Source organism: Armigeres subalbatus, chromosome 2 (assembly GCF_024139115.2).
Source record: "Armigeres subalbatus isolate Guangzhou_Male chromosome 2, GZ_Asu_2, whole genome shotgun sequence".
NCBI lineage: Eukaryota > Metazoa > Arthropoda > Insecta > Diptera > Culicidae > Armigeres > Armigeres subalbatus.
Genome location: NC_085140.1, coordinates 130,910,572 through 130,937,993, shown reverse-complemented (window position 1 = coordinate 130,937,993; position 27,422 = coordinate 130,910,572). Strand labels below are relative to the sequence as shown.

At 39.7% G+C, this 27,422-nt stretch overlaps 2 protein-coding genes and 2 long non-coding RNA genes across 5 annotated transcripts in view; all 4 read left to right on the top strand.

The window, feature by feature from the left end:
* The window catches only part of LOC134210848 (uncharacterized), a 331,227-nt gene that overhangs the window by 33,336 nt on the left and 270,469 nt on the right, over positions 1-27,422 (top strand). For both annotated transcript variants that reach the window (XM_062687203.1, XM_062687202.1), the window contains exon 2: positions 25,776-26,589. The gene's annotated coding sequence lies outside the window, so the exon portion shown is untranslated. The remainder of the gene's footprint in view (positions 1-25,775; positions 26,590-27,422) is intronic.
* LOC134215116 (uncharacterized) lies at positions 12,877-13,338 on the top strand. Its single transcript, XR_009980032.1, has 4 exons — positions 12,877-12,950; positions 13,012-13,082; positions 13,144-13,218; positions 13,277-13,338. It is a non-coding gene; the product is annotated as an uncharacterized LOC134215116 (long non-coding RNA).
* On the top strand, positions 16,685-18,472 carry LOC134209246 (uncharacterized). Its single transcript, XM_062685230.1, has one exon. It carries the CDS (start codon positions 16,685-16,687, stop codon positions 18,470-18,472), a length of 1,788 nt encoding a protein of 595 aa, XP_062541214.1.
* On the top strand, positions 19,757-20,226 carry LOC134215115 (uncharacterized). The gene is made up of 4 exons (XR_009980031.1): positions 19,757-19,828; positions 19,890-19,960; positions 20,022-20,096; positions 20,155-20,226. It is a non-coding gene; the product is annotated as an uncharacterized LOC134215115 (long non-coding RNA).

Below are 27,422 nucleotides of genomic sequence, written 5' to 3'. Positions count from 1 at the left end.
TTCGCCCTCGTGCGGTGTTGCAGCAATCTCGCCCATGCTGCATTCTTCTCTTCTACTAACTGCTCACATTCGCCGTCATACCAGTCGTTTCTCCGATCCGGGGGCACCGTGCCAAGTGCAGCGGTTGCGGTGCTACCAATGGCGGATCGAATATCTCTCCAGCCATCTTCAAGAGACGCTGCGCCTAGCTGCTCTTCCGTTGGGAGTGCCACTTCCAGCTGCTGCGTCGAAGTCGAAGTTGCGGGGATGTAATGCATCGTAGATCATCCTGTCGCAACCTGCAAAACCTAGCGACTTGCAATTCCATGTTCCAAGCTTCCAATCGTGATCCTGTATTCGTCGCTTAGGTCTTTGCCGATTATATCGAGTCGCATTATCTCTTATATTGTTCGTAATTATTGGTTTTCTAGGCGGCTTATTGGGCCTGCGCAAACCTCCTGTCTCGTCGGAGGGCCGTCGTGTCAGGGCTGTTTAGCGTCCCACCTAACACCAGGACTTGGGCTTGTGCGCTTTGAGTGGCACACGGTCGCTTTGGTGGGGCATACTTGCGGATACATGCAGCTTTTTATAGAGGTTTAACAGGGCCCACTGTCAAACCCCACCACATCCTAGGCAAGCCCCACAACTCGCAGATGGCCTGGGGAGGGATCGTCAAGCCCTTGGACATAGTCCCTGCTGCCCGCAGTTTGAATCATGTTTATCACAATAACAGCGCGTATAGGGCACTGCACGGAAGCATCTCTTTCTCTTTCGTTCCTCATAAATTTTGACGTTTACTGGCCTTGTTGTCGTCTAATTTCTTTGCAGCGAAAAAGAGACAAAGCAGTCCGTGCAGTGCTCTATAGGGCACTGCACGGACTGCTTTGTCCCTTTCTCGCTGCAAAGAAATTAGAAAACAAAGGCCAGTAAACGTCAAAATTTATGAAGAACGAAAGAGAAAGAGATGTTTCCGTGCAGTGCCCTATAGTGTTCTAATATTTCTGCTTACAGACCGCGAGTGAATATTATATTGGTTATGCCAGTTCAATACATTAAGACGGGTTAATTGGTTTTGATCAATATGTACTTCTTTTCGCTGGTTACTCCAGCAACAAGCATATGAATCGTGTACATCAGTATAATTTTGACTCGCACAATCTTCCTGAATCATTTTTCGTAAGCAAGTTAGGCGAAGATTTGGCGAAGTATATAAAATAGATTCCATGTACACAAACACATACCTAGTTCTTTTCTTTTCTCATGACCGGAAACCTAATGCAATGGCTTGCGATATCGACTGAATGTAATCTGTGCATGGGCCTCAGCTTGTGACAGTCTGTGCATGGATTTAATGCAGGATTGTAATCAAATCTTGCATTCTCTGGTTGGGTGTAGCTAACGAAATATTATGCTACACAAAATTACAGTAACTAGAAACTGACAAATGGACCTCTGCTAATCTCCAATTTCTGACGATTTCACACATGCCGCTCACTTGCGGTGTCAATCGAATTTGTATCTTCTTTACTTTCATCTACTTCCTTTTGCTATGACGTATAATTATTACCAAAAAAAGCCAATAAAAGTAATTTCGATAAAGTATTATATTTGTTTGTAATCGGCCATCTCCTAAGATTTTTGCAATCTGTTTTTCTTAATACAACCAGCATAAACGCCTCCGACTTTGAAAACTTTTTTATTTCCCTCCTTTAAGCCGATGCTCTTAATGAGGTGAGGGATTAGGAAAAGCAGAGAAGAAAAAGAAAATTTACCTATGTATGCTTCCAGCGGACATACTCTTGTGTCTCATCACGGGCTAACAGCACGATTTTCCCTAGGCCATTCAGTAGAAGCGGAAGGCCCAACCGACAACACTGTAGGAGTATCATAAATGCACGGTCTACGAGGGAGTTTGCATCATTAACATTATCGTCGTTATCACCACCATCATCATCATAATCATCAAAAAAGGCGACAGTCATAACTTTGTTGTGCGGCCGACGTACAGTGGGACAATTTATAGAAAGGGAATATGGTCAAAAGTAAAAAAAAGGAGCGTCTCATTAATATCAAATGTTTCACAAAAAAAAATAGTTCAGATTTGATAGATTTCGTGTTCGACTTTTTGATAACGCAATTGCGACAGTAATACACGATTCTAACAATCTTGAAAGAAAAAACTTAAACATTACGACGAGGAAGATTTCCCACTGTGCGAAAATATGCATTACCGAGCCGCCGTGAAATTTTGTTGGTTTCGCCCTTCTGTGTGCCGTAGGAAATCATAAACTGGCTCCAAATGAGCAAAGCTTAGCTACCCATTACGGCCTCGTAGACGAGACAGAAATTGTGAAGCAAGTGATAGTCCGGCAGTCGAAAAAAAAGTGGTTGGCGAAATGTTTACTGGAGCTTTGCGGCAAACTCATATTTTTGAAGTTTGATAAAATCTCTTGCAATTAGGCACACGCCAAGGTCGTTATATACCTATAGTGTTCTTATGTCTTCTCATAAATTCAACGCTTTAGCTTGTGTTTTGGTCTTTCAATGGGAAAGATCAGGTACGGTAGGGTATGATTTCTGCCGAACAGTGACCCTTTTGAAAACTCTTTAATTTCTATCACCAAAGGAAGACTGCTGTGGGATGCGCATTTTTAGTCACGAAGGGGAGTAATGTAAATCAAGGATTACTACCTAAGTGGATTTATGATCATGAGTCATGAAGTCTTAAAATGAAGTCTTAAATGTAAATCATGGTTCTATAGTTTCTAGGATAATGTAGTCATCATTGTGAATCAATAGTCATCATTGTGAACATTGTGTTGTGCGTGAAAGCAAAAGTCTTCAGTGTTTTCGTTCCTCCTCAATGATTTCATACGATTGTACCATAGTTACTGTAAATAAGACAGACAGATAGAAAATAAAGTTTCATTTTTTTACCAACTTTGCCTATAGTATCAAGTTAACCAAAGATGTTTATCATTGTTTAAGTTTTCTTCAACTTCCCCTTTGTCCCAATAACATTCCGTCAACCTGGTTTCTCAATGAGGAGGCTTATTTTTTCCACTCAAAATGGTCATCAACAAAAGCATCAGAATTTCCGGAAATCACCCAACTCAGGTAGGTACCTGTTCCACTTTTCGCTTCAATTATCCCATAATAGGAACCAAAACAAAGCTCCTTTACTGAATCAACTTCTATCTGGAGGACCATCACAAATATAGAGCCGCCTACCTCTTACTGCTCAAAAATCCATTAGCTTATCACCCTGAACCCTCAGAAGGATCCCATCTCTCGGATACCCTCACTGGAGGCAAAGTGAAGGAAAGTTGGCTTTACCAACTTATCCTCATTTTTCCTTTTCTGCAAAGTACGACATATAGGTACATATGTGCGGGACCGTAACATTGTAGACCCAAAGCCACAGGCGCTCCCTAACTTATTGCTACTCTGTTGATACATACGTGGAACAAAAGTTCATTTGTCTGATTGAAGACATTAATGTGGCGATGGTTCTCCGGCAAAATTGCGCTACTGTGAGTGGTCGACTGTGCTGTACTAATTAATTATTTACGTTTCTGCGGCCAAGCAGGGCAAGGGAAAGCAACGGGATCAGTGTTTGGCTTTGACTCTGGAAACACGCCAAGTGGAGCGTTAGTGAAAGCCAGCACACATCACAGCGCTGGGGATGCAAAACTTTCTTAATTAAATTAAAGGTGTTTGGGATGAAGGTTCTGGAACCGGAGCCAATGGTTTTCTTTCCTATCAACCGGTGGCAGTGGATCAACTGATTCGGATGCGGAAAGATGGAGCTTTTTGTTCTTTGTTCATTGAGAATCATGTGAAGCGTGCAGGGTTTGACTTTTTGTATCAAAGAGGCGATATCATGTGATTTCGGAGACAGGGTAGATAGTGTAAAACATATTATAAACAGAGATTTATCACAAAGCGAAAAATAATTATCAGACTTTGGGTAGATTAAAGGCAGAAAGCTTGTTAACAGATATTTTCGATGGAACAACGTACCATGCGTCCGCCTCTGGTGTACAGATGTTTGAATGTGTTTTGCATCATCGCAGTTTTGTGTCGCGAGGTTGATGTGTCTCGCTAATTCGCTAGATGTTTCGTCCAAAGGAGGATGATTTAAGTTTTGCATAACGCCATGCCGGTTATTCCAATACTTTTGTTCACTCAGTCTACATGATTTTAGGCCTGGCTTTTTTGCATCTAGATACTTCAAATACGAGAGACGAGCCGTCCAACGCAACCTTGCGAATAAATGCAATGAAAGAGTCACTCATCCAGGTGTTTTCTCGGAAAGCAGTGAAATGTAATCAAATCTCTTGATTGGAAACTATTATTCAATCGTTCAATTTCGCCGCGTTGATTGTCGGTGAAGTGGGCAATTCTTTCTCTACCATTTTTGATCGTCATGCAGTGCTCCGTTCATGGGAAACCAAACTCAAGGCAAACAATGAGCAGTAGAGTAGGTCAGATTTTTTTTTTCGGTAGAACCAAATGCTCGCTTCTATTGCATACCTACACTCTCTAGGGCTCGAGCATCGACACAGACCGTACGGAGTGTAACAGCAAACACCGAACAAAGTGTGACTCTAATTGCTTCCGTACCGGTTTGGCCAATTTCACCTATCGTAATTAGTGCATGGCAATGAATGGGAAGCCAATTTCGCCATTGATCCACAGAAGCACATTTCGCCATCGATGGGAGGCACAAAAACAGCCGCGGGAGTGCAATCAATGTGATTGAAACGTCGACAGCCGAAAAGCTAGCTTCGGTAGACTCTCGAAACGATAGTCTAGTTTCCATCCCAATTTGGCAGGTCTCGTGCTACATAAAAACTTTAAATTTCTTGATTCTAATTGCTCTATCTTTCTGTTTCATGTGTTCGATCGTAAACATGCAATTTAAAAATACTTTTATTATTAATTTTAGAGTTATTAAGTAAATCTTCGCCTGAAAATAAACCTTCTATTGAAATTTAATCTACGATAAACTTTAAGAGATTTGTAAAAGAATTTGCTGGTCTGAGTTAACGATTTTCAATTACAAATAAACTTTGAATCTTGATTACATTTTACTATTTTTGGCCTATCAGTACAATTTTAGCCTTCGAATACAAAAATGTCGGCCACCATTTCCTGGCCAGAGAAGTAATCTTCGAACATTAAATATGAATCACTTCGTTCTCAGATTCTCCGTTGTTCTAGTTCTTGAGCTTAAACAATTTCCTAGATTCCTCGAAAAGAACAATGGACCGCTTCCATTGAGCCCCTATCAGAACCTCATCATCGTTCGTATTTGCCATGATGCCTGCCTATGGTTATTGTAGTCTTATTTGCCAGTTGCAAGTAAAAGGGGGTTGCTGATAGAACGATGTTCCGTTTTCTGTGCAGGCATATCAGACAGCATAAAAGCTACGCTGTATATCGATGTGAATGTAGAGGTGTGCGCCGGGCCGAAAAAATCGATGGTTATAGCGTTTTTTTTTGCAATTTTGCTCGGTGGCGGCGTAAATCAGTTTGAAATTTTTTTATATTGTTTTCCGTGCATTTTCATGGCATTTTTTAGGACTTTTTGGGCTAATCTCCAAAATTTTTAGTTTCTTGGTAATATTCTTCCAAATTACAAAATTTTGCAAAAATTTACTGAATATTCCCGAGATTTTTTTTAGTATTTTTTGAGACATTTTTTGGCAATTTCCCGGAACAGTATTTTATGATTCTCCAGAAATATTCTTCTGAACTCCCATGAAATTTTCTAAAGTAATTATTATTAATTTTCTAGGAAAGTTATTCTGAAGCTTATGAAGAAGCTCTACTGAAACTCCAAGACATTGGCCAAATTTCACGGAAAATTATTTGCTTGTCGGTATATGCTTTTAAATTTCCATGATATTTTTTGCATAATTTACTAAATATTTTCCCAAGAGAAATTGCTTGAAGCAAGTCAGTTTATTGGGAAATTTCATTAGACATGCTTTTGGATTTTTTACTTTCCATTGGAAACCAGCCACATTTCCACGGGAAATTGAAACGAAGTTTTCCAAAAAATAATTTCGATTTTCTGTCATGGAAAATCTTTCCGAAAAACTCGATAGTGTAGGACAATCGGGTTTTACGCAAAGGTGACGTAGGACTACGTAGCGGTACGAAATGGATGAAATTTGCCATCATAATTTGCGTCTCTTTAACATCATTGAGTAAACTGCTCGGAGGTCAACTGAATCAAGAGGCCGAATAGTAGCTCCCAGTTGGATGGACTTTGAGTCTCCAACCGTGAAAAAAAGGATTAACACGACTCATCGGCCGCATCACCGCTGAAGCCACTGCGGAGGACTGACTTTCAGTGGAGGTCATCACAATCCTAGAAGAGACCATCCTAAAAAATGTACGAGTCAAGTACGAAACACTGAAGACGGCCTTACTTACCTAGGTCGTAATACGTATCTGTCAAAGGTACAATAAAGTAGTGGAATTAAATGAAAGTGAATACAGTGAATACATTCCACTAAAAGCTTCAAAAAATTGTCTTAGCAATAAATTTGTTTTAATGGATGGAATCACTCACAGAAACCAAACTACTACACCAAATGCCGCCACCGAAACAGTTCATTTTTGCAATTAACCTTTTTTTGTTCAGAAAATGCTGGTCCTGAGAAGAACCAATTCTCTTTCTCCAAGGCTCCTTTCCAATAACTAACTTTAACCAAACGCTTGCACAATAGGGAAATCCAATTTCAAAGGTGGAAAAAATTGATAACTTTCTTCACGAACAACTTACAAAAGAGATCAAGAGCTTATTCGAAAGGGAATTTTGCAAAGAATTCGGTGAGTGCTGTTTCATGGACGTGGAACGCCTCTGTATGTAGTTATCGAGCTCGTTTTACCCTAATGCCCCATATATCGCGAGTTTCCAAACTATTTATTATTTTATCTTTAAGACATTGTTCTAAAATTGTGTTTATCTCTTCACTGTGGATCCACAGAAGGGTACTAAATATATTTTGTTGGTAAAAGTTGGAAATTTAAGAGATTTTGGGGTCAAATAAGCTTCAAAGTGCATTTTATGTGCAATTTTCATGTATTCTGTAAAAAATAGTAGCATTTGCAGATAAGTGTTGATATTATTGTCTAAAAGAGTTGAACAGATATTAATAAATGTTTGCCGAACAAAAATTAATGAAATAAATCCTTTCACAAATGTTTTATTTGGTTATTTATTGAGTAAAAACCGATTGTTGAAAACTTGTAAATAGCACCGATGCCAAACATTTCCAAACCATACCCGATAGCACAACTAGACAAGAATAGTCATATGTTATGAGTCTTGATGTGATCATAGATAGGAGGTGATGGGAGATACTCTTTTTTCTTACCTTTTTGCCCAAATTCCCCTATGTAGTAATGTAGCTCATTGATTCTGAGGGAGGAAATGATAGTAATGTTAAATTAATTGATATTTTCCAATGATATAATGAAAATAACAAATAATCATATAATTCATTAAATATATTGAATTATAGGAGATTTAGGGGTCGTACAGCTCATGTAACTTTTTATTCAAAATAGGATAAAATTTTTCACGGACGACGCACATAGAAGATTAAGAGCTTATTCGAAAGGAAGTTTTCCAAGGAATTCAGTGAGATATGTTTTATAGACGTGAGACACTTCTGTATGAAGTTATTAAGCTCGTTTTCCCCAATGTCCCATACATCTCAGCTTATCATATTTTTTGTGCTTTTATCTTCCAAGTATTGTACTAAAGATGTGTTCTCCTCTTCATTATAGATCCATTGAAAAGCACTATACATGCTTTGTTGGTAAAAGTTGGAAATTTAAGGGATTTTGGGGTCAAAAAAGTATTAAATTGTACTTTACGTGAATTTGTCATGTATTCTGTAAAAAATAATAAAACTATTATTATTATCCCAAAATGTTCTACAGACATTGATAAACAATTACTAATGAAGTAAATCATTTCGCAAGTGTTTTGTTTTGTGATTTATTGGGTAAACCCGATTTTTTAAAATGCTTCTGAAATGTGCCGATGCCAATCATTCCCAAACCATACCCGTTTGCACAACTAGATAAGAGTAAATATATTAGTCGATGTGATAAAAGATAGGAATAGATAGGAAATATTCTTTTCTCATGACGTTTCACCCAAATTCTCCTTATGAAATACTCATTTGTCCCAAAATGCCTTAAAAATCCATTTTTAATGTAATATATGGATATTTGTTTTCTGTTAAATCAATTTCAATTTCTGTTAAAAAAATTTATCACAATATGTAATATCAAATATTATCTGTAAATATCTAAATAATCAATAGGCTGTAGATTTTGCCAAAATTGACTATATGTAGAGCAATATCAATGCTTACATATTTTTAAATCGCCGTATATTAACCCTAAATAATCATTCGACGTAATATAGTGCAAATGATTTCTTGGGTATTAATATTTTTTACAGAATACATAAAAAAATCACATAGTTGCAGTTTGATGATTATTTGACCCCAAAATCCCTTAAATTTCCAACTTTTACCAACAAAATATGTAAAGTGCTATGTATGGGTCTACAATGATGAGGAAAACAGAATTTCAGTGTAATTTTGAAAGATAAAAATACCAAAATATGAAATTTTTAATGTATGGGACATTTGGGCAAAACCAGCTCAATAACTACATACAGAAGAGTCTCATGTCTATAAAACATCGCTCACTGAATTTCTTCAAAAAATCGCTTTCGAATAAGCCCTTAACCTTATCTGTGAGTCGCTCGTGAGAAAAGTTATCCTATTTTGTATAAAAAGTTACATTAAATGAGCTGTATAACCCCTAAATCCCCTATAATTCAATATTTTTAATGAATTATATGATTATTTGTTATTTTCATTATATCATTGGAAAATAATAATTAAATTAATATTACTACATCATTTTCTCCCTCAGAATCATTGAGAAAAAAGGTAAGAAAAAAGAGTATCTCCCATCACCTCCCATCTATGATCACATCAAGACTCATAACATATGACTATTCTTGTCTAGTTGTGCTATCGGGTATGGTTTGGAAATGTTTGGCATCGGTGCTATTCACAAGTTTTTAAAAATCGTTTTTTACTCAATAAATAACCAAATAAAACATTTATGAAAGGATTTATTTCATTAATTTTTGTTCGGCAAACATTTATCAATATCTGTTCAACACTTTAAGACAATAATATCAACAATTATCTGCAAATATTACTATTTTTACAGAATACATGAAAATTGCACATAAAATGCACTTTGCTGCTTATTTGACCCCAAAATCCCTTAAATTTCCAACTTTTACCAACAAAATATATCTAGTGCCCTTCTGTGGATCCACAGTGAAAAGATAAACACGATTTTGGAACAATGTCTTAAAGATAAAATGACAAACAGTTTGGAAACTCGCGATATGTGGGGCATTAGGGCAAAACGAGCTCAATAACTACATACAGAAGCGTTCCACGTCCATGAAACAGCACTCACCGAATTCTTTGCAAAATTCCCTTCTGAATAAGCTCTTGATCTCTTCTGTAAGTTGTTAGTGAAGAAAGTTATCAATTTTTTCCACCTTTGAAATCGGATTTCCCCATTGTGGCTTGTCGGAACCTTGCGTTGAAATTTTACTTTGTGCTGTCATTGTCCAACGGTCACTCGAAAGTTTTTCGCTAAGACGCCACACGCCACCATTGAGAATAAATGTTCAGCACCGCTACTGGTGGCACGGGATCGCTACGGACACCACCACCAATGCGATGGTTTTCCGTTAAGGTGAATCGCGTTAGAATCCAATTTCAAAACTACATACCGCTTTCAGGGGCACATAACTCCAAAAGCGAACGACAGGCAAAAGCGAAAAACAGTTTTTCACCTTTGCTTACTCGCAGCATACACGAAAAAAATGTTTTCAGATGTGCTAATCGCCTGTAAATTTTCATTTGTGCAAGCAAAAACGCGAGGTGAGGGCTAGCACGGCCATTGTGGCAGCCATTTTTGGACTCTGTCGTAATTCACCTTAATACCTCTACCAGAGCTTTCGTGCTGCTGAGTCCGCTCCGCTTGTTTGATCGCTCTCTGCGGAAACCCGATCAAAATGATTCGAGCGTACCGGAAAGTAGCTCCCAAGCAGCACAACTTGTTTCACTACTGAACTTTTCACTGTGTTGCAACTATTCGGTAAGAAACAATCTTTGCATATGTGCATCAAATATAACTCTCTTGCAATCTGAAAAGCGCAAAGGGGTGAAGCCTACGGAAACATCCTTCGATTGCAGTAAAATTGCAATAATGTTGCAAAATACTGCAGCGGAAAAAATAAAATAAAATAAAAATATAAAACTGGATTCGATTTATGGATCATGTGTATGATAGTCCTTCACTCTACCACAGCACTATTCAACACTTCGAAGGTACTGCATGTTGACTCACTATAAAAACCATACGATTATGAAATTTTGTACCTGGGTTTCCTGTTACTTGACTGCACCATCACCAGAATAAATTGTGAGTTGTCAAAACGTTGAACGATGATAAATCAAACTAAAGATACACTCAACTTATCTGTAACTTAATTTAAACAAACAATTCAATTTCGAAAGACGCATTGAAAGTAACAAAGTAAAAAATATGCAACTTAATGATTTTGTTTCGTGTATGCAACATGCAGTGCAGTATTCTTTGGTTGTTTATTTCCAAATGTCAAACGCGTACTGCATTGCAATGTTGATGAAACATTGATCACAATACGAAAGTTTTTGACATCTTGATGCAACTTTTTCGTGCTTTGATGTTTTTCCAATGCCTTTAATGAAACTGAATAGAAACGAGGTGTTTTTTGGAAGATGTTGTGTGTGCTTCTTGGCTGTACTCAATAAAGTAATCTTGGTGGCCCCGCCCTTTTGTGATTTAATATGGGTGTGAATATGATGTGCACTCATAATGATTAACGAAAGGGCGGGCTTATGGGATTACCTAATAAGATACAAGAAAGGTGGTAGGGCACGCGGGAGCTATTTTAATCGGGATGCTACCGAGAGCGGCCCCGAAGCATGGGAGAACTGGAAAATCAAAGCATCCTGCGAAGTTTTCTTGCAAGATGCTGAATTTGGTTATGAGCTGTTAATGATTTAAAATACGTTTTGTTGTCTGTCGGCAAATATACTCTATTACCAATATAGTCCACTCTGGCTGATTTGAAGAGACAACGCAGTAGCGCCGCGGTGTTACAAAAGGCAAGCAATGTAGTGAAAAGACATTCTGAGGGGTGATTAAACGTATCATTCAATATGCAGTATAAACTTTCGGAATAATATGCTAGAAATCATTCCATAATCCCATGTTGATATCCGAATTTAAAAATAAAAATTTTGAAAAATGTAATCCAAATTTTCAAAAATTGTAAAATTAGTGTAATTTTTGCAATTATTGCACCCCTTGACTATCGTTTTCAGGCGTTAGTTACCTTTTGTGACGCAAGATGGTGTGAATGTGCTGTCTCTTGCCTAATATATGGGGATTTACGAAGTGGACAATATTGTTAATATACTATATTTGGTGTCGGTCTCAACGGCGGTCGCCTGTGGGTGGATGCTGCAAGTTTTTATCTAAAGTAGCGTCTTTATCGATTTGGCTGTCGTCCGCAGAAAGTAAACTTTTCTGGCAAGATTATCTGGTTTTATTTCTGTTAATATTTGATTTTGTTTCAGTTAGTCATTGGCAGGGTTCGTAATGCTCACTCAATCTCAGGAGCACATGATTTTCCCTCACAAAAGTTTTCGGGGAGAAATCGCTTTTCGGGAAAGAAAAACAGCCTGGAGTGTGATAACAATTTTTCGCTCACTTCGATTGCCGCTAAACGTTGGTTTACTCTTTTTCTTTCATATTCGAGTCTTTTCGTGGCACCATAAATGCAAATGGTAGTAGCTTATGTGGAACAAATAACCTAATGCTTTCATACAGATAGCAAGGTGGTGTGGCTAGAGTGAGCGCATCCCCACAGCTATTATTGTTACTATTCTGAGTTCGAATCCCGACGCGGCCATACAATTTTGTAATTGTTCTGAGATAATTCTCGCGAAAAGTGAGTGAGAGGTAAAAGTGATGAAACGAAAAAGAATTTTCATCTAATATGCAAGATTTTCGTTTATCTTCCAATGCTAATTCTAGAGAAAAGATTGATGGGTGAAAGATGATCCTCAACATAAACAACGAAACAAGATTTTCTCTTGGCCCGAAAAACGCTTGCTTTGGTATCATTGAAATGAAAAGTCGAAACCCTGCATTAGAAATGAAATCGATTTATTTTCTGGTTCGCCATTTTATACAAAAGAAGGTTAATCCGAGATTAATTTTCTTTCAAGATCAAAACTTAATCGTTTGGAAACGACAGAAAGTTGGCCTTCGGTAGCAAAATCACAAGCGCTTCGGAGGGAGATAAGGCAATACATTTGTTCGAATGGATGAGATCACTAACAGCAACCAAGCTATCACGGCGATGCCATCGAAACAGGGCATTTTTGCAATCAACCTTTTCTGTCCAGAAAATGCTGGTCCTGAGAAGAACCAATTTTCTTTCCCTAATGCGCTTTTCAGATAATGTCACGACGAGACCCCCCGTAGCAGTTCAACTGTGGTCAGTGTGATGGTCAACACTAAAGCGATTCGCTAACTACGTAGAAGTAAGAGATAACACAGACTACGGTAGAAGGTAAAGAGAAGCAAAATTGATTGATAACAAGAAGTAAAAACAAAACGTGAACTAGATAGTGAGTGCATTGTATGCTATTAAGAGTTTATATCTTAAATTTCCCTTAAGTTATTAAACAGTAAAATTCCTTATTGTAACTTATTGCTAAAAGGTGCATGCAGGTATAAACGATAGATATTGTGAAATAAACAGAGTACAAAGTTTCGCTGAGGTAAACATGTAGAATACAATAACAAGGCATTGTTAACTTACCTAATCCGTCCTAAATATAGATCAAGCAACTATACGATACTATTACATATCTACTTATACCTAAGACAAGCACATCAAAGCTAAAACTATTGTAAGTATCTAAAACTACGTTCCTAAACTATATTTAACCTAAATCATCTCTTATAATCTAGTTTAAACCGAACAGTGCCGATCGAAAGAATTTGCATAGTAAATCCACATTTAATTGCAAAGGTTCACCAAAAATTGTAAGATGAAAAGGTTTGAGAATTTTATAAATAATGCTAATAAATTCATATTTCGTAGCTTAAAGCCTACCAATCACAAATAAGGTTTGCTTGTGAGATTTTGGGGAAATCATCCGTACAATTCTTTAAGAATTTTTGTACGTGAAATAGCGCAATGGAAGGAGAAAACCAAGATGCGATCGTGTCCAATTGCAAATCGTGTAATCGATCGGACACAGCGGATGCCCGAATGGTTGCATGCGATAAGTGTCAGTCCTGGGAACATTTCTCATGCGCGGGCGTAGATGAGACGGTAAAAGATCGGCAGTACATTTGCAAGGAATGCGATACAAAGGTGAGTGACGATAAGATGAAACGTTTGAAGAAGCCGAGAGCTGACAATCGTTCGGCCAAATCCGGTGGTAAAACTGAAGAAAGGAAAATTCCATCGGCACCCGCTAGTCAAACTACCAGTATGCAAGCGGCTGCGCTAGAAGCACAAATGAAGGTGATCGAAGAAGAGAAGGCAATGAAGGAGCAGGAGTTAAAAGAACAGGAAGAGCTACATAAGCGTGAGCTGGAGGAAGAGCAGCGTCAAATCGAAGAGAAAAGGCAGCTAATGGAGGAAGAAAGAAGATTACGCCAGCGAAAGCTTGACGACCAAAGATCGTTACTTGCAAAACAGCAAATGATACGACGCGAATCGATAGAAAAGAAGAACGCGCTTTTAAAAATGATGTCGGAGAGCGGTAGCGTGGTGGATTCGGTTCCAGATTTACAGGAAAAGGTCAAGACCTGGCTAGAAGATCACCTTGCCGACGGAAGATTTGCTGGAGAAGCGGCAACGAATGAACAGAAAACGTATAAAGGCCTTCAATTTACCGTTACCCAAGACCCGTTAGCACATCAAAGGACCGCTTTGCTGCTAAATAATCCGGTAGTTACATCACCAGTTCACCGTTCAAGAATGGAAAATCTGTCTCTCAAATTGCCGCAGGCACGTTCAGAAACCGTTGTGCAACCTTTCCATAAGTACATGGCAAAGTCGCAACCAGTCTTCCAACAACATCAGCAGGTGTACCAAATTGCATCGCATGGGCAAATTGCACAGGAGCGTAGGCAAAGTCAGACATTGCCACAATATCAGGTGTGTCAGCCGTTATCTGGACAGCGGATTCGTCAATCACAGCAGTATGAACAATGTGTTCAGCTAGACCCTGTGCACTTGATGCCCTCAGGTAGCACACAATCATGCCATCAATACGCAGAAGTTCCTGTGCTTCAGAACCCAACTCAACTACCACCAATCCTTGGCCCTACAAATACACCGAGGCAGCAGTTAGACGGTCACCGAGGACGCAACAACCAAGAGGACGCGTACTTTGAAGCACCGGCACAGGCGATCACAGCTGATCGTGCCGTTGCACTGCAAACACAGCACATTGCAGCACGACAGGTAGTTGGGAAGCAGCTTCCTAGATTCGATGGGAATCCAATTGACTGGCCGATGTTCATTAGTAGTTATGAACAATCGACGACAACCTGCGGGTACACAAACGCTGAAAATCTTATCCGTCTTCAGCAGTGTTTGGCGGGTCATGCTAAAGAGTCTGTCTGCAGTAAACTATTGCTACCGGAAAGCGTACCGCACGCCATCGAAACTCTCCGCATACGCTACGGTCGGCCAGAGCTTCTACTAAAATCTCTTTTAGAGAAAGTTCGGCGTACACCGGGACCAAGGCAAGATCGATTGGATACCGTAATAGAATTTGGATTGTCAGTTGGAAATTTTGTCGACCATCTTCGAGCTGCAAAACTAGAACAGCATCTATCCAACCCGACGATGATGCAGGAGCTAATCGATAAGCTACCGGGCTCCATGAAAATGGAGTGGGCCTCATTCAAGGGAAACCACGCGTTGGTGAATCTCGCAACATTCGGGTTATTTATGGAAAAGCAAGTCGTCGCAGCAAGTGAAGTCTGTTTCGAGCTCCCGTCTCACGATAAGGCACATCGAAACGAGAAGCAGAGGCCAAGGGAGAATGCCAATATCCATGCCCACTTACAGGAGGAAATATAAGCAGTAAGCTACCTTCAACTGGGCATCAACGAAAACCCGTTAAACAATGTAATATGTGTAGCTGGAGGGCCACAGAGTAGCAGATTGTTTCCAGTTTAAAGAGATGAGCCTCGATGAGCGATGGAAGACTATACAGAAAAAGGGCCTATGCAGAACCTGCCTGAATAACCACGGAAATGGCCATGTAAGTCTTGGCAAGGCTGTGCAGTGGAAGGATGTCGCTTGAAGCACCATACATTACTCCACTCTCCCACACCAACACATTCCATCAACTGCTCATCCAACCAATCCTCTGTAAAACCACAAGCTCTTTTCCGTATACTGCCGGTGGTCCTTTACAATAAGGGAAGAAGCGTATCCGTATTTGCCTTTATCGACGAAGGGTCGGAAATAACATTGTTAGAGAGGAATGTCGCCAAGCACCTAGGTGTGTCAGGTCCCATTAAACCACTTACTCTTCAGTGGACGGGTAACATGAAACGGAGTGAGAGTAAGTCCCAAGAAATCAAGTTAGAAATATCAGGAAAAGGCGATTCAGCACGATTCGAACTTCGTCAGGCAAGAACTGTGAGCAGTTTAGTTCTGCCTAGCCAGCAGCTTAACTACAGAGAGTTGGCTCAACGATTTCCACATCTTAGAGGTCTTCCTATGGAAAACTACGATACGGTTCAACCGCAGCTTCTGATAGGTTTGGACAACTTGCGGCTTGGTGTGCCGCTGAAACTTCGTGAGGGCGGATCAAACGACCCAATAGCAGCCAAGTGTCGACTGGGGTGGACTGTTTATGGTAGTGCGAACAATACCAGTAGTGTCCGAGCTGTCGTCAACTTTCATTCCGCAGCAGCAGCAGATTCGGATCGTTTATTGAACGAACAGCTACGAGACTTCTTCACAATAGACAACGATGGAATCCAGAATCAACATGAAGGTCTGGAGTCAGAGGATGACAAACGAGCGAGAATACTACTAGAAAAAACAACGCAGCGGGTCGGTGAGAGATTTGAGACAGGTCTTTTGTGGCGAACAGATGAACCCAACTTTCCAGACAGTTATCCTATGGCTGTGCGTCGTTTACTAGGCTTGGAGCGCAAGCTTGCAAAGGATACATCGATAGCAGATTGTGTACGTGACCAGATCTATGACTACGAGCGAAAAGGTTACGCGCACAAGGCGACTCAAACTGAGTTGGACTCATATGACCGCAGTCGTATGTGATTTTTGCCCTTGGGAGTGGTCCAACATCCAAGAAAGCAGAAGGTGCGCCTCATCTGGGACGCCAGGGCCACTGTGGATGGAGTGTCATTTAATTCGAAGTTGCTGAAAGGGCCCGACCTACTAACTTCCCTGGTAGCAGTTCTTAGTTCATTCCGCCAATTTCCTGTGGCCGTGTGCGGCGACATAAGAGAGATGTTCCACCAGGTGCAGATTAGGGAACAAGATCGTCTCTCTCAATGCTTCCTTTGGCGCGACAAGCCGAAGGACGATATACAAGTTTTCGTTATGGACGTCGCCACCTTCGGATCCACGTGTTCGCCAGTCTCAGCCCAGTTCGTTAAGAACCTTAACGCAAAGCAATTCGCCGATCGATATCCTAGAGCCTACAAAGCAATAGTAAAGCATCACTACGTCGACGACTTCTTAGGCAGTTTCGAATCAACCCAAGAAGCTGTGGAAGTTGTTGAGGAAGTGAAATACGTTCACTCGAAAGGAGGGTTCGACATCCGAAACTTCCTCTCAAACTCTTCGGAAGTGATGGAACGAATCGGTGTGACACCAACGAATAGCAAAAAAGAACTTGCATTAGAAAGAAGTGAAAATGTGGAATCTGTTTTGGGAATGATGTGGCTGCCCAAAGTCGATTGTTTCACGTACACAATAACTCTACGTAGGGAATTGCTTTCTGTCCTTGATGAAGATCGCATTCCCACAAAGCGAGAAGTACTCAAAGTTATCATGAGCCTATTCGATCCTCTAGGGCTCATTTCCTTCTTTCTGATCCATGGAAAAATTATTATCCAGGGTATAAGGGCCTCGGGTACGGAATGGGACGAGAAAATTAGCCCAAATTCATTTCGCCAATGGCGGCAGTGGGTGCAATGCTTCGGTCAACTAGAAAGTCTTCGCATACCCCGTTGTTACTTTGCTCCATCCTTAAATAGCACTCGACAGCTGGAAGCTCATGTATTCGTTGATGCAAGCGAAGCGGCATACTGCTGCGTCGTCTATTTTCGGTTACTAGGTGGCAACTGCATTCAAGTGGCTCTTGTCGGAGCGAAAAGCAAGGTAGCCCCACTGAAGACATTATCAATTCCGCGATTAGAGCTGAAGGCCGCTGTTCTCGGAGCTCAATATCTTAAGACTGTCTTGAAAAATCACGAGTTTCCAGTGTCACGCACCTATATGTGGACAGATTCGACCACAGTGTTGGCCTGGATATTCTCAGACCATCGTCGGTTCCAGAAATTTGTTGCAGTCAGAGTGGGAGAAATCCTCACCCTCAGTGATCCTCAAGACTGGAGGTGGATCAACACAAAGCTTAACGTAGCGGATAAGGCGACAAAGTGGGGAAACGGTCCTGATTTCCAACAAGCAAATCCATGGTTCAGAGGTCCAGCCTTCTTGCATCAACCCGAAGAGCATTGGCCTCAGCGCCCTCAGAATATTACCACTCAAGAAGAAATGCGTCCAGTTCATGTCCACTGGTCACCAGCTCCGCTGATCGACGTTACTAGGTTCAACCGTTTAGAGAGAATGCTACGTACAATTGCTTACGTTCTTCGTTTCATTTCAAACTTACGTTACAAGCGGAGCGGAAAGAGTTTGAAGATTTGCTCTCTCGAGCAGGAGGAGTTGCAAAGAGCTGAGGAGACTTTGTGGAAAATAGCTCAAGGAGAATGCTTCCCCGTAGAGATTTCGGTTCTGTCCGCAACTAAAGAGGCACCGAAGATGCGACGCGCTCGCGTTTCCAAGGCAAGCTCGATTTACAAAACGTGGTCATACCTCGACGAATATGAAGTTCTTTGTATGTGGAGCCGTATTGGTGATGCAGAGTGCGCATTGTTTGAGGCCAAGTATCCTGTTATTTTACCTAGGCAACATCTTATTACGAATCTTATCACTGATTGGTATCACCGCCGTTTTCGGCACGCTAATTGGGAGACTGTTGTCAACGAAATGCGTCAACGATCTCACTGATAAGGTATCGAAAGAATGTGTAATGTGCCGTGTGAAAAAAAGCGAACCTTAAACCCCTGCAATGGCTCAGCTTCTATCGTCCCGTCTGCAACCGTTCGTTCTGGAATTCAAATTCGTCGGCGTCGACTATTTCGGGCCAATCTTGGTCAGGGTAGGAATAAACAACGTAAAACGTTGGGTGGCTGCGTTCACGTGTCTTACAGTGCGTGCAGTTCATATTGAACTTGTGCATGCATAGCCTTTCCGCAGAATCGTGTATCATGGCAATTCGACGATTCGTGGCACGACGTGGTCCACCCGCTGAAGTCTACAGTGACAACGGTACGTGTTTTCAAGGTGCTAGCAAAGAATTGACTTCTACCTTTACAAGTGCCGATACTAAGTGGTTGTTTAATCCACCAGCAGCTCCCCACATGGGAGGAGTTTGGGAGCGCCTCGTGCGCTCTGTGAAAGTAGCAATGGGTGCAGTAGCCGAGGCCCCTCGGAAACCGGACGATGAGACGCTGGAGACAATTTTGGTTGAAGCAGAGTTCATCATCAACTCGAGGCCTCTTACGTACATTCCATTAAATTCGGCAGACCAGGAGTCGCTTACACCCAACCACTTCCTGCTAGGTAACTCTAGTGGCCTGAAAATTCTGCCTTCTGAATCGGTGCTGCAACGAGGAGTTCTACGAAGTAGCTGGAAGCTGGCACAGTCAATCTGCGATGACTTCTGGCGTAGATGGATCAAGGAGTATTCGCCTATCATAGCGCGTAGATCCAAATGGTTTGAGGAAGCACGAGATTTGAAGGTTGGAGACTTGGTATTGATCGTCGACGGATCTAAACGAAACCAATGGATTCGTGGTCGTGTAGAACGAGTCATTCCGGGACGGGATGGACGCGTTCGCCAGGCGTTAGTGCGGACAGCATCGGCAGTGCTGCGGCGAGCGGCGGTAAAACTAGCGGTTCTCGACGTGCTGGATGATAGTAAACCTGAGTCAGGTGTTTCAGTTAATCAGACCCGTGACTAGGGTTTACGGGAGGGGGGATGTCACGACGAGACCCCCCGTAGCAGTTCAACTGTGGTCAGTGTGATGGTCAACACTAAAGCGATTCGCTAACTACGTAGAAGTAAGAGATAACACAGACTACGGTAGAAGGTAAAGAGAAGCAAAATTGATTGATAACAAGAAGTAAAAACAAAACGTGAACTAGATAGTGAGTGCATTGTATGCTATTAAGAGTTTATATCTTAAATTTCCCTTAAGTTATTAAACAGTAAAATTCCTTATTGTAACTTATTACTAAAAGGTGCATGCAGGTATAAACGATAGATATTGTGAAATAAACAGAGTACAAAGTTTCGCTGAGGTAAACATGTAGAATACAAAAACAAAGCAATGTTAACTTACCTAATCCGTCCTAAATATAGATCAAGCAACTATACGATACTATTACATATCTACTTATACCTAAGACAAGCACATCAAAGCTAAAACTATTGTAAGCATCTAAAACTACGTTCCTAAACTATATTTAACCTAAATCATCTCTTATAATCTAGTTTAAACCGAACAGTGCCGATCGAAAGAATTTGCATAGTAAATCCACATTTAATTGCAAAGGTTCACCAAAAATTGTAAGATGAAAAGGTTTGAGAATTTTATAAATAATGCTAATAAATTCATATTTCGTAGCTTAAAGCCTACCAATCACAAATAAGGTTTGCTTGTGAGATTTTGGGGAAATCATCCGTACAGATAACTTACTGCAACCAAGCTCGATGAATTTTCGATTAGACGCCACCATTTAGAATAAATTCTCTGCATCACGCTGGATCGCAACAGACGACATTTTTGTAATCAACCCTTTCTTCACATAAAATTCTGGTTGAATGAAGTTGAATGATGACCACCGACGCCGGTGACCACCATCAATGCGATGGTCTTCTTCTTCTTCTTCTTTGGCATTACATCCCCACACTGGGACAGAGCCGCCTCGCAGCTTAGTGTTCATTAAGCACTTCCACAGTTATTAACTGCGAGGTTTCTAAGCCAGGTTACCATTTTTGCATTCGTATATCATAAGGCTAGCACGATGATACTTTTATGCCCAGGGAAGTCGAGACAATTTCCAATCCGAAAATTGCCTAGACCGGCACCGGGAATCGAACCAAGCCACCCTCAGCATGGTCTTGCTTTGTAGCCGCGCATCTTACCACACGACTAAGGAGGGCCCCCAATGCGATGGTGTTCCGTTCAAAATGCTACTAGTGCCATCTTGCTGGTATTTCGGCTCCGCTGCGTCTGCTCTGCGTGAAATCTTGTTCGAGCCAAACTCCCAAGTTGCTTGATTTTGATGTCTGTGCTTGCGATGCATGCACGGGATTGGTTGTTCTACCATTTCTAAATTGTTTGCCAATTTTCAATAATGAATAATTGAACATCTGTATTTTTAGAACAATACAATGAAGCGTTGACACATCCTTGATGGAATGGGCCAAAAATATTGGAAATCCATCGAGAAACGGCTGAGATATTATCGTTTAAAGTCTATCGGCATCCGATTTTCGCAGTCGCTAAATGTACCCCAATAAAGAAAAGACAGACGTCAAAAAATCTCTCAAATTTCCACAAGCAATTCTTTTCTGTTTTCACGAGAATTTTTTAGATTCTTTAAAATTTTCTCGGGAAACTGAAAAAAAAAAAATTGTCGGCTTGAGAATTCTAGAAAAAAAAATCTCGAGGAAATTTGTGTGAATGGATGTTTAGAAAACAAATTACTGAAGAATTCCAGGAGGTAATCAAAATGAATCTCCCGAGGTATTCAAAAAAATACCAAAGGAAATTCATGAGAATTTTTCGTGGACATTCCACAATATTTTCTCAGGACATTTTTTAGTAATTCCTCGAGAAATACTTGTTTAAAATTTTCTTCTCCGGAACTTCTTTCAAGTTTTCTCTGAAAATTCTTTCGAATTTCCTCGGGATCTTTTTTGAAATTTCTTCTAAATTAGCTGGAGAAATTGTTACGAATTTCCTTGAGAAACGCTCCTGGGCTTCTTTCGTATTTTTTTTCCATAAAATTCCGATTATTCAGATAAGTTCTTGCAAATTTTCACTTAGAGTTATTTCAAATTTCTATGGAAAATGCTTCAAAATTTCCATTTTTCGAATTTTCAAGGGAAATTTAAAAGATTCTTCCGATTTTTTACGATGAAAGTCGATAGAATTTTGCGATGAAATTTGGGAAAAGGTTCTAAGGAAATTTGAAAGAATAACCCTTGAAAATTTTGTTGAATTCATTCGAGATTTTTTTCCTTGTTTGCCTGTGAAATTCTTTCGAATTGCGAAGGGTAATTCTTTCTTATATCCTCGGAAAATTTATAAGAGTTTCCACTAGATTTTTTCGAATTTAGACTTTTAGACTAGAATGCTTTTGATCTTCCACGGGATTTTTTTTTCAATTTTTCTATTAAAATTCATTCGAAATTTTCGAAAAAAATGCCTCATGAAATTCGGACGAGGATGTTTTGTCGAATGTTGTCGAGTTCAGGGGGAAATTTTTCTGAATTTTCCCTGAGAGGTTAGAAGACTATTATTCTTCCATTTACTTCCACTATTCACTTTTATGTATCAACAAGCAGATACGTATTTCGTTTCCTACTTGGAAACTTCTTCAGTGTTTGATATCGATAACAAACACTGAAGAAGTTTTCAAGTAGGAAACGAAATACGTATCTGCTTGTTGATACATAAAAGTGAATAGTGGAAGTAAATGGAAGAACAATAGTCTTTTAACCTTGTAGCATTTCCCCTAAGACGCTCTAAAAATAAAAATAATTAATCATTTCCCAAGACTTAAGAAATATTTTCAACATCGAAAACTTTTTTTTTCCACGTAAATTTCTTCCGAATTTCTACGGAATAATTTATAAAATTTCCACGAAAAATGCTTCCGAACTTTCTCAGGTAGAGAAAGTGCCACGGAAAGTTATTTCAATTTGCCACGGGAAATTGTTTGAGTTTTGCATATTTTTTCTTATTTCCTAGAGAAATTATTCCGAGTTTCGTAGGGAAATCATTTATAACAGAGAGGTGAGCCAGCCCAGGGTTGCAGGCATCTATAAAAAAAATGCTTAAATTTGATCGAGAAAGTCTTTCGAAGCTCCACGGAAACTTGTACCAAACTTCCACAGGAATTATTGTCCTTTATACGTGAAATTTGTCTACTTAAAAAATACATTTCTGAAGATGTTTATTCAAAACTCCCAGTAAATTTTTGTTTTTGTGTCGAAATCTCGTCGTGTTCAGAAGCGCAGTAAGGTGAATCACAACTAAGGGAGATCAGTTCAATATGTACTTTTTAAACTTTTTAGATGTTTTGACCTTTTATAAACAAGAATATCGAACCATTTCAACGTGCAGATGCAAAATTTACAAAACTTATGATATTCAAAACAACGAGGTTTTGTGACTGTGTTTTAAAATGGGGATGTAGCCACTGGCAAAACGCCCGATTGGAGCTGTAAAATTACTCAAATGCATGTGAAATAATGGTGAACGGTTCTTTGTTTACGGGTGAGATCGGAGTATCGCAAATTTATAAATTTAAGTAAAAATGATGATTTTTTTTCCAATGAGTTCAGTGCGTGATTTCTCTTGTTTCGGACAGCAGAACGTTGTGTTCTGTATTGCACGGCCGGTAATAAAAATCAGTTCAGTGCGTGATTTATCTTGTTTCGGACAGCAGAACGATCGCGCGATCGGTCGAAATATTGTGTTCTGCATTGCGCGCCCGGTAGGCCTGTAGTTAGTTTGTACTACTTTTCGCGCCCGATTCATGGCTAGGTAAAATCACTGCGTATGAAGAATGGCATCGGTCGTATCACTTATCAGTGAATCCAGATCCAACGATGCCTACCAATTAACTGATAATCCTTCCTGTGGTTTTGTGTGGAGACGCAGAGGTAAACACGGTTGTCTTCAAATAGCAAAACAACCTACTAATATTCTTCCTTCTTCCCTAACTGACTACAAGGACGTGGCCGGCGCCGTTATTGATCATTTGAATTTCTTAGAGTAACTGAAACTTGCACACTTAGAATGCTTGAACAATCCCAGTCAATCATTCAGTTGATTCTTTGTGCAATTTCACTGATTCTGGTCAATCACGGAGTAGCAACAAGTATATATATATAGTCAGTCAAAGCTAAACTAAGCTAAGCTAAATGATGATTTTTCTTCCAATCTTCCTATTGGAGATCGCTAATTTGTTCAGAAACGTATTATACTGCCTATGATTGCATATCAGTCCCATCTTTCCTGGATTTCCTATTCACATGGGACAAATATGCCATTTTGAGCAGTGTATGAGTGATTTACCATGTGGGAGCGTATTGCACTTTTCTCCTTTATTTATAATCCAGTATTTGTTTTCGATAATGGCGGCGTGAGTTCTTTCAAGCTTGACACTCAAAAGGTAGAAAGCATTGGCACAACATGCCTTGCTTAAGTGAAAATTTTCGACGTAAATAACGACGTAACAAACGTCAATCAACATCCTTCAAGGAATCTCCAAAAAAAAATCCTTTCCTAATTTTCGATAAATTTCACATAGTTATTAAATAACTCTCTTATATTGTATGTCTCTTATGGATTCAAAGTTTTGACGAAAATGACGGTCTCCCATATATTTTTAAATGGCGTGTGTGCTGCAGAATTAAGAAATAGAATTTGTGAAAAATGGTTCGAAAATGCTTGAATGGAATCTGTTTAACGCATTTGGAAAAATATTGGATTATGAATCAAATTATGAATGCTGTGTTTTGTGTCATAAAGCCGGACATTTAGAAACTGTACAATTAATTTCCATCAAGATGGACTTTATTTCCTATTCATCCTAACGTTGCACATTTTCACGGCAAAATTAAGCATTGCCCAGAGAAATTTAAAAATGATTCCATAAAGCAATCAATCAAACATAACCTTTAGAATTCGCCATTCGAGTTTAGTTTAATCAAAAATTGTTCTTATATTTCTGGGGATTGACTAGGGAATTTACTAGGTATATGTTAAAAATTGTTGTTTCGAAACAATTTCTCCACATGATATGCATCTGCAAATATAGGGTTTTGGAGATATTTTCATTGTCTATTCTTTTAGAATTCACGACAAAATTCTTTTGATAAAACCGGCGTTAAGTACTTTAAATGGAGGCGCACCAATAATGCGAAAATGTCGATGGCGGCGTGATGCCAAAAACCGTTCGTGGCGGCGGCGCACACCTCTGTATGAGTGGATTGTCATCATTCGGTGCAGAGAAACTAAACAGCATTCACCGAAGCTATCATCTTTCCGCTTTTCATTTCAAGAGTTTTCCTCTGTTTTAGAAACAATGGTTCGGTCCTCAAAATTAAACTTTTGTTGATTTTGTTGCTCCTCTTGGAGCAGTACCATCGGCCTTCTTGCTCCTGCACTTGTGCCACAACTTTGACGTTCGTGTTCATTCTTGTGCCAGTACCACTTCAATAGCAACCCCTTGAGAGAAAATAGCAGAGCATTCTTTTTCATAATCGAATAGTCTTATCTTAACAAAAGTTGCCATTTCATGTGGCTTGCTTCATCAACCACGTTATTGTGTATGAATTCTGTTGGGGATGCTGAATTTGCTCGCAATAAAAATAATGGATTGGAATTATTCAATATCCATCTATTCTTCACTGCTCTATGTAGTCGATAATCGCTCAAAGTATCTAACAAGTACTTTTATTTGCAAATCCTTTGCTTCTGACAATCGACAGAATTTAGGTAGATTATTATGTATTATACTATATAGAGTTTTACAATGATTGAAGCATTTTGAGTAAAATCATTTGCAAGGGTCTAGCAAACTTTCTAACTATCAAACTTTCTCCGTATGATAATGATGACTCGTAAGTGTGCGTGTAAGTGTGACCTTCACGCACTCGTATGCCGTCATTACCAAACGCGGACAGCAGGATAAGTTATAAATGTGCTATGGAACACTATCTTACGAAAATGACTAGTAGCGGGAACGACTATTACAATAAATCGACGACAAATATTTTAGATGAGTAAATATAAGTCATATAAAAAAAGAATTAGGTGTAATTAAAACGCTTTGAATTTCTCAAATCCTCAATCTGATTATTATAATAAGCTTGCACAATTTTTCAATTCTCTGCCCTCAATATGAACACCACTCTCGACACAAAACTACAAAAATCTTTTAATCACTTCCGGAACTGGTTCAACAGTAATCACTTTTCAACATTGTTTTACTTTGTTCTTTCCAGACATTTGCGTTCCGTACCTACACCATGGTCCCGGACACTACTGTTGTAGGCCAGCTCGGTTGGTGGTGGCTCCAGGCATTCCCATTCCCAGTTGTGGATGAAAATTTACTCTTGCTTTGAAGTACGCGCACGGTGCCGGATCACATTCATTGCTGCAGCAGCAAATTACCGGCCGTTTACAGCTCGGAAAAGTCCACGCTTTTCTAACGACAAACGAGCTGGTCTGAACCCATTGCTTGGAACCAAACCAGTAGCGGAAGAAAAACATCGCGAGTGCTCGTAAACGGTGACAGAGCTGCTGTAATTATAGCCCAAGTCCGGTTTCCTTTCGAAAGTCGGTCGAGATTTTATGGAGTTGGAATGTTCCGTTTCATCGTAGACGCCGCCGGGGTGGAAATTTGGACTCACCCCGTCTCTCGGCGTACCTAAGTACACATAATATCACGAACGTCGGAAGAAATAGGATTGCGATAATAAGGTTCTTCTCACATTACAAATGGCACCGCTCCGCCGCTGGATGTAGGAGACGAAGTTTTCTTCGCAAAGATCGGATTAGAGTGTCGCCGAACGGTTTCCTTTCAGACTAAATTTCGGAATAATAACGGCCCCATAAAAGTCTGAGTGCAAACAAGACGGAAGGGAGTTTTGAAACATTTTTCTTTGACATTGTTCTTCAGTCGTTGGTGTTTGTAGTGCGGTTGTGCTATTTTCCCGGAAAAACGAACGAACCGGTTGACCTAAGGCATCGTGAGGCCCAGTCTGTAGCAGTGGAGGCGCGCAAATCTTAGCTTCAAGCACTGTCGACAAAAAGCGGGTAAGTGTATTTGCTTGTAGGAGAGAAACTGATTTTCTCATTATATTTTCTTGCTATTAAGTACTTTAAAATGCGGTTTATTTCGTACTACGCGATATGCTACTAAATATTTTGTAACAGATATACAGAATTTGTTTACATGTCATACATTTTTGAAGCTTCTCTTACATGATAATCGATGTGCTAGTAGCACAATGCTGCAGCCCCTCGATAAACCTACGCTGCATGGAGTATCCTAGACTAGATTCTGGGCAAATCACTTCCAGTCGCCCTGAACGTTTGGCACCATCAGGTCCTCTTCTACTGCACATGATTTAAAGGTCTACTAATCACATATTTGTTGGCGTTGCAGCAAATTACAAATCACAGACCTTATCTAATTTCTCTTGAAAATAGTTCAAGTTTGTTGAAGGCTATGTAATTTGGTTCATATTTGGTGCTATTTGCAATTTGTGTACGGAATTTGAGACAATTTGCACAACTTTGATTTGGCTTTGATAGCTGAAATCAGAATAGAGTTTACCAGTGCTCAACTAAAAGTACCTATCGCTTTCGAATAGGAGCAGTTTATCTATCGAAATATTCCCATTTATGTCGTTTTAAGTGAAGAACTTCAAAGTTACAAGCCTGCCTTGTTTTACAAAAATGTTATTGAATAATTCAAAAATTAAATTATTTATTTTTTTTATTGCATTAAAAGCAAATTTGCAAATGAACAATGTGAACAACCGAAAACAAAAAACCATGCGTCTTAACCGGGCTTTTTTGATCTGTCTACCTTAGATAAACTAACTGTTTTTGATCAGTTCTTTCCTTACGAAAATCAAAAAAAT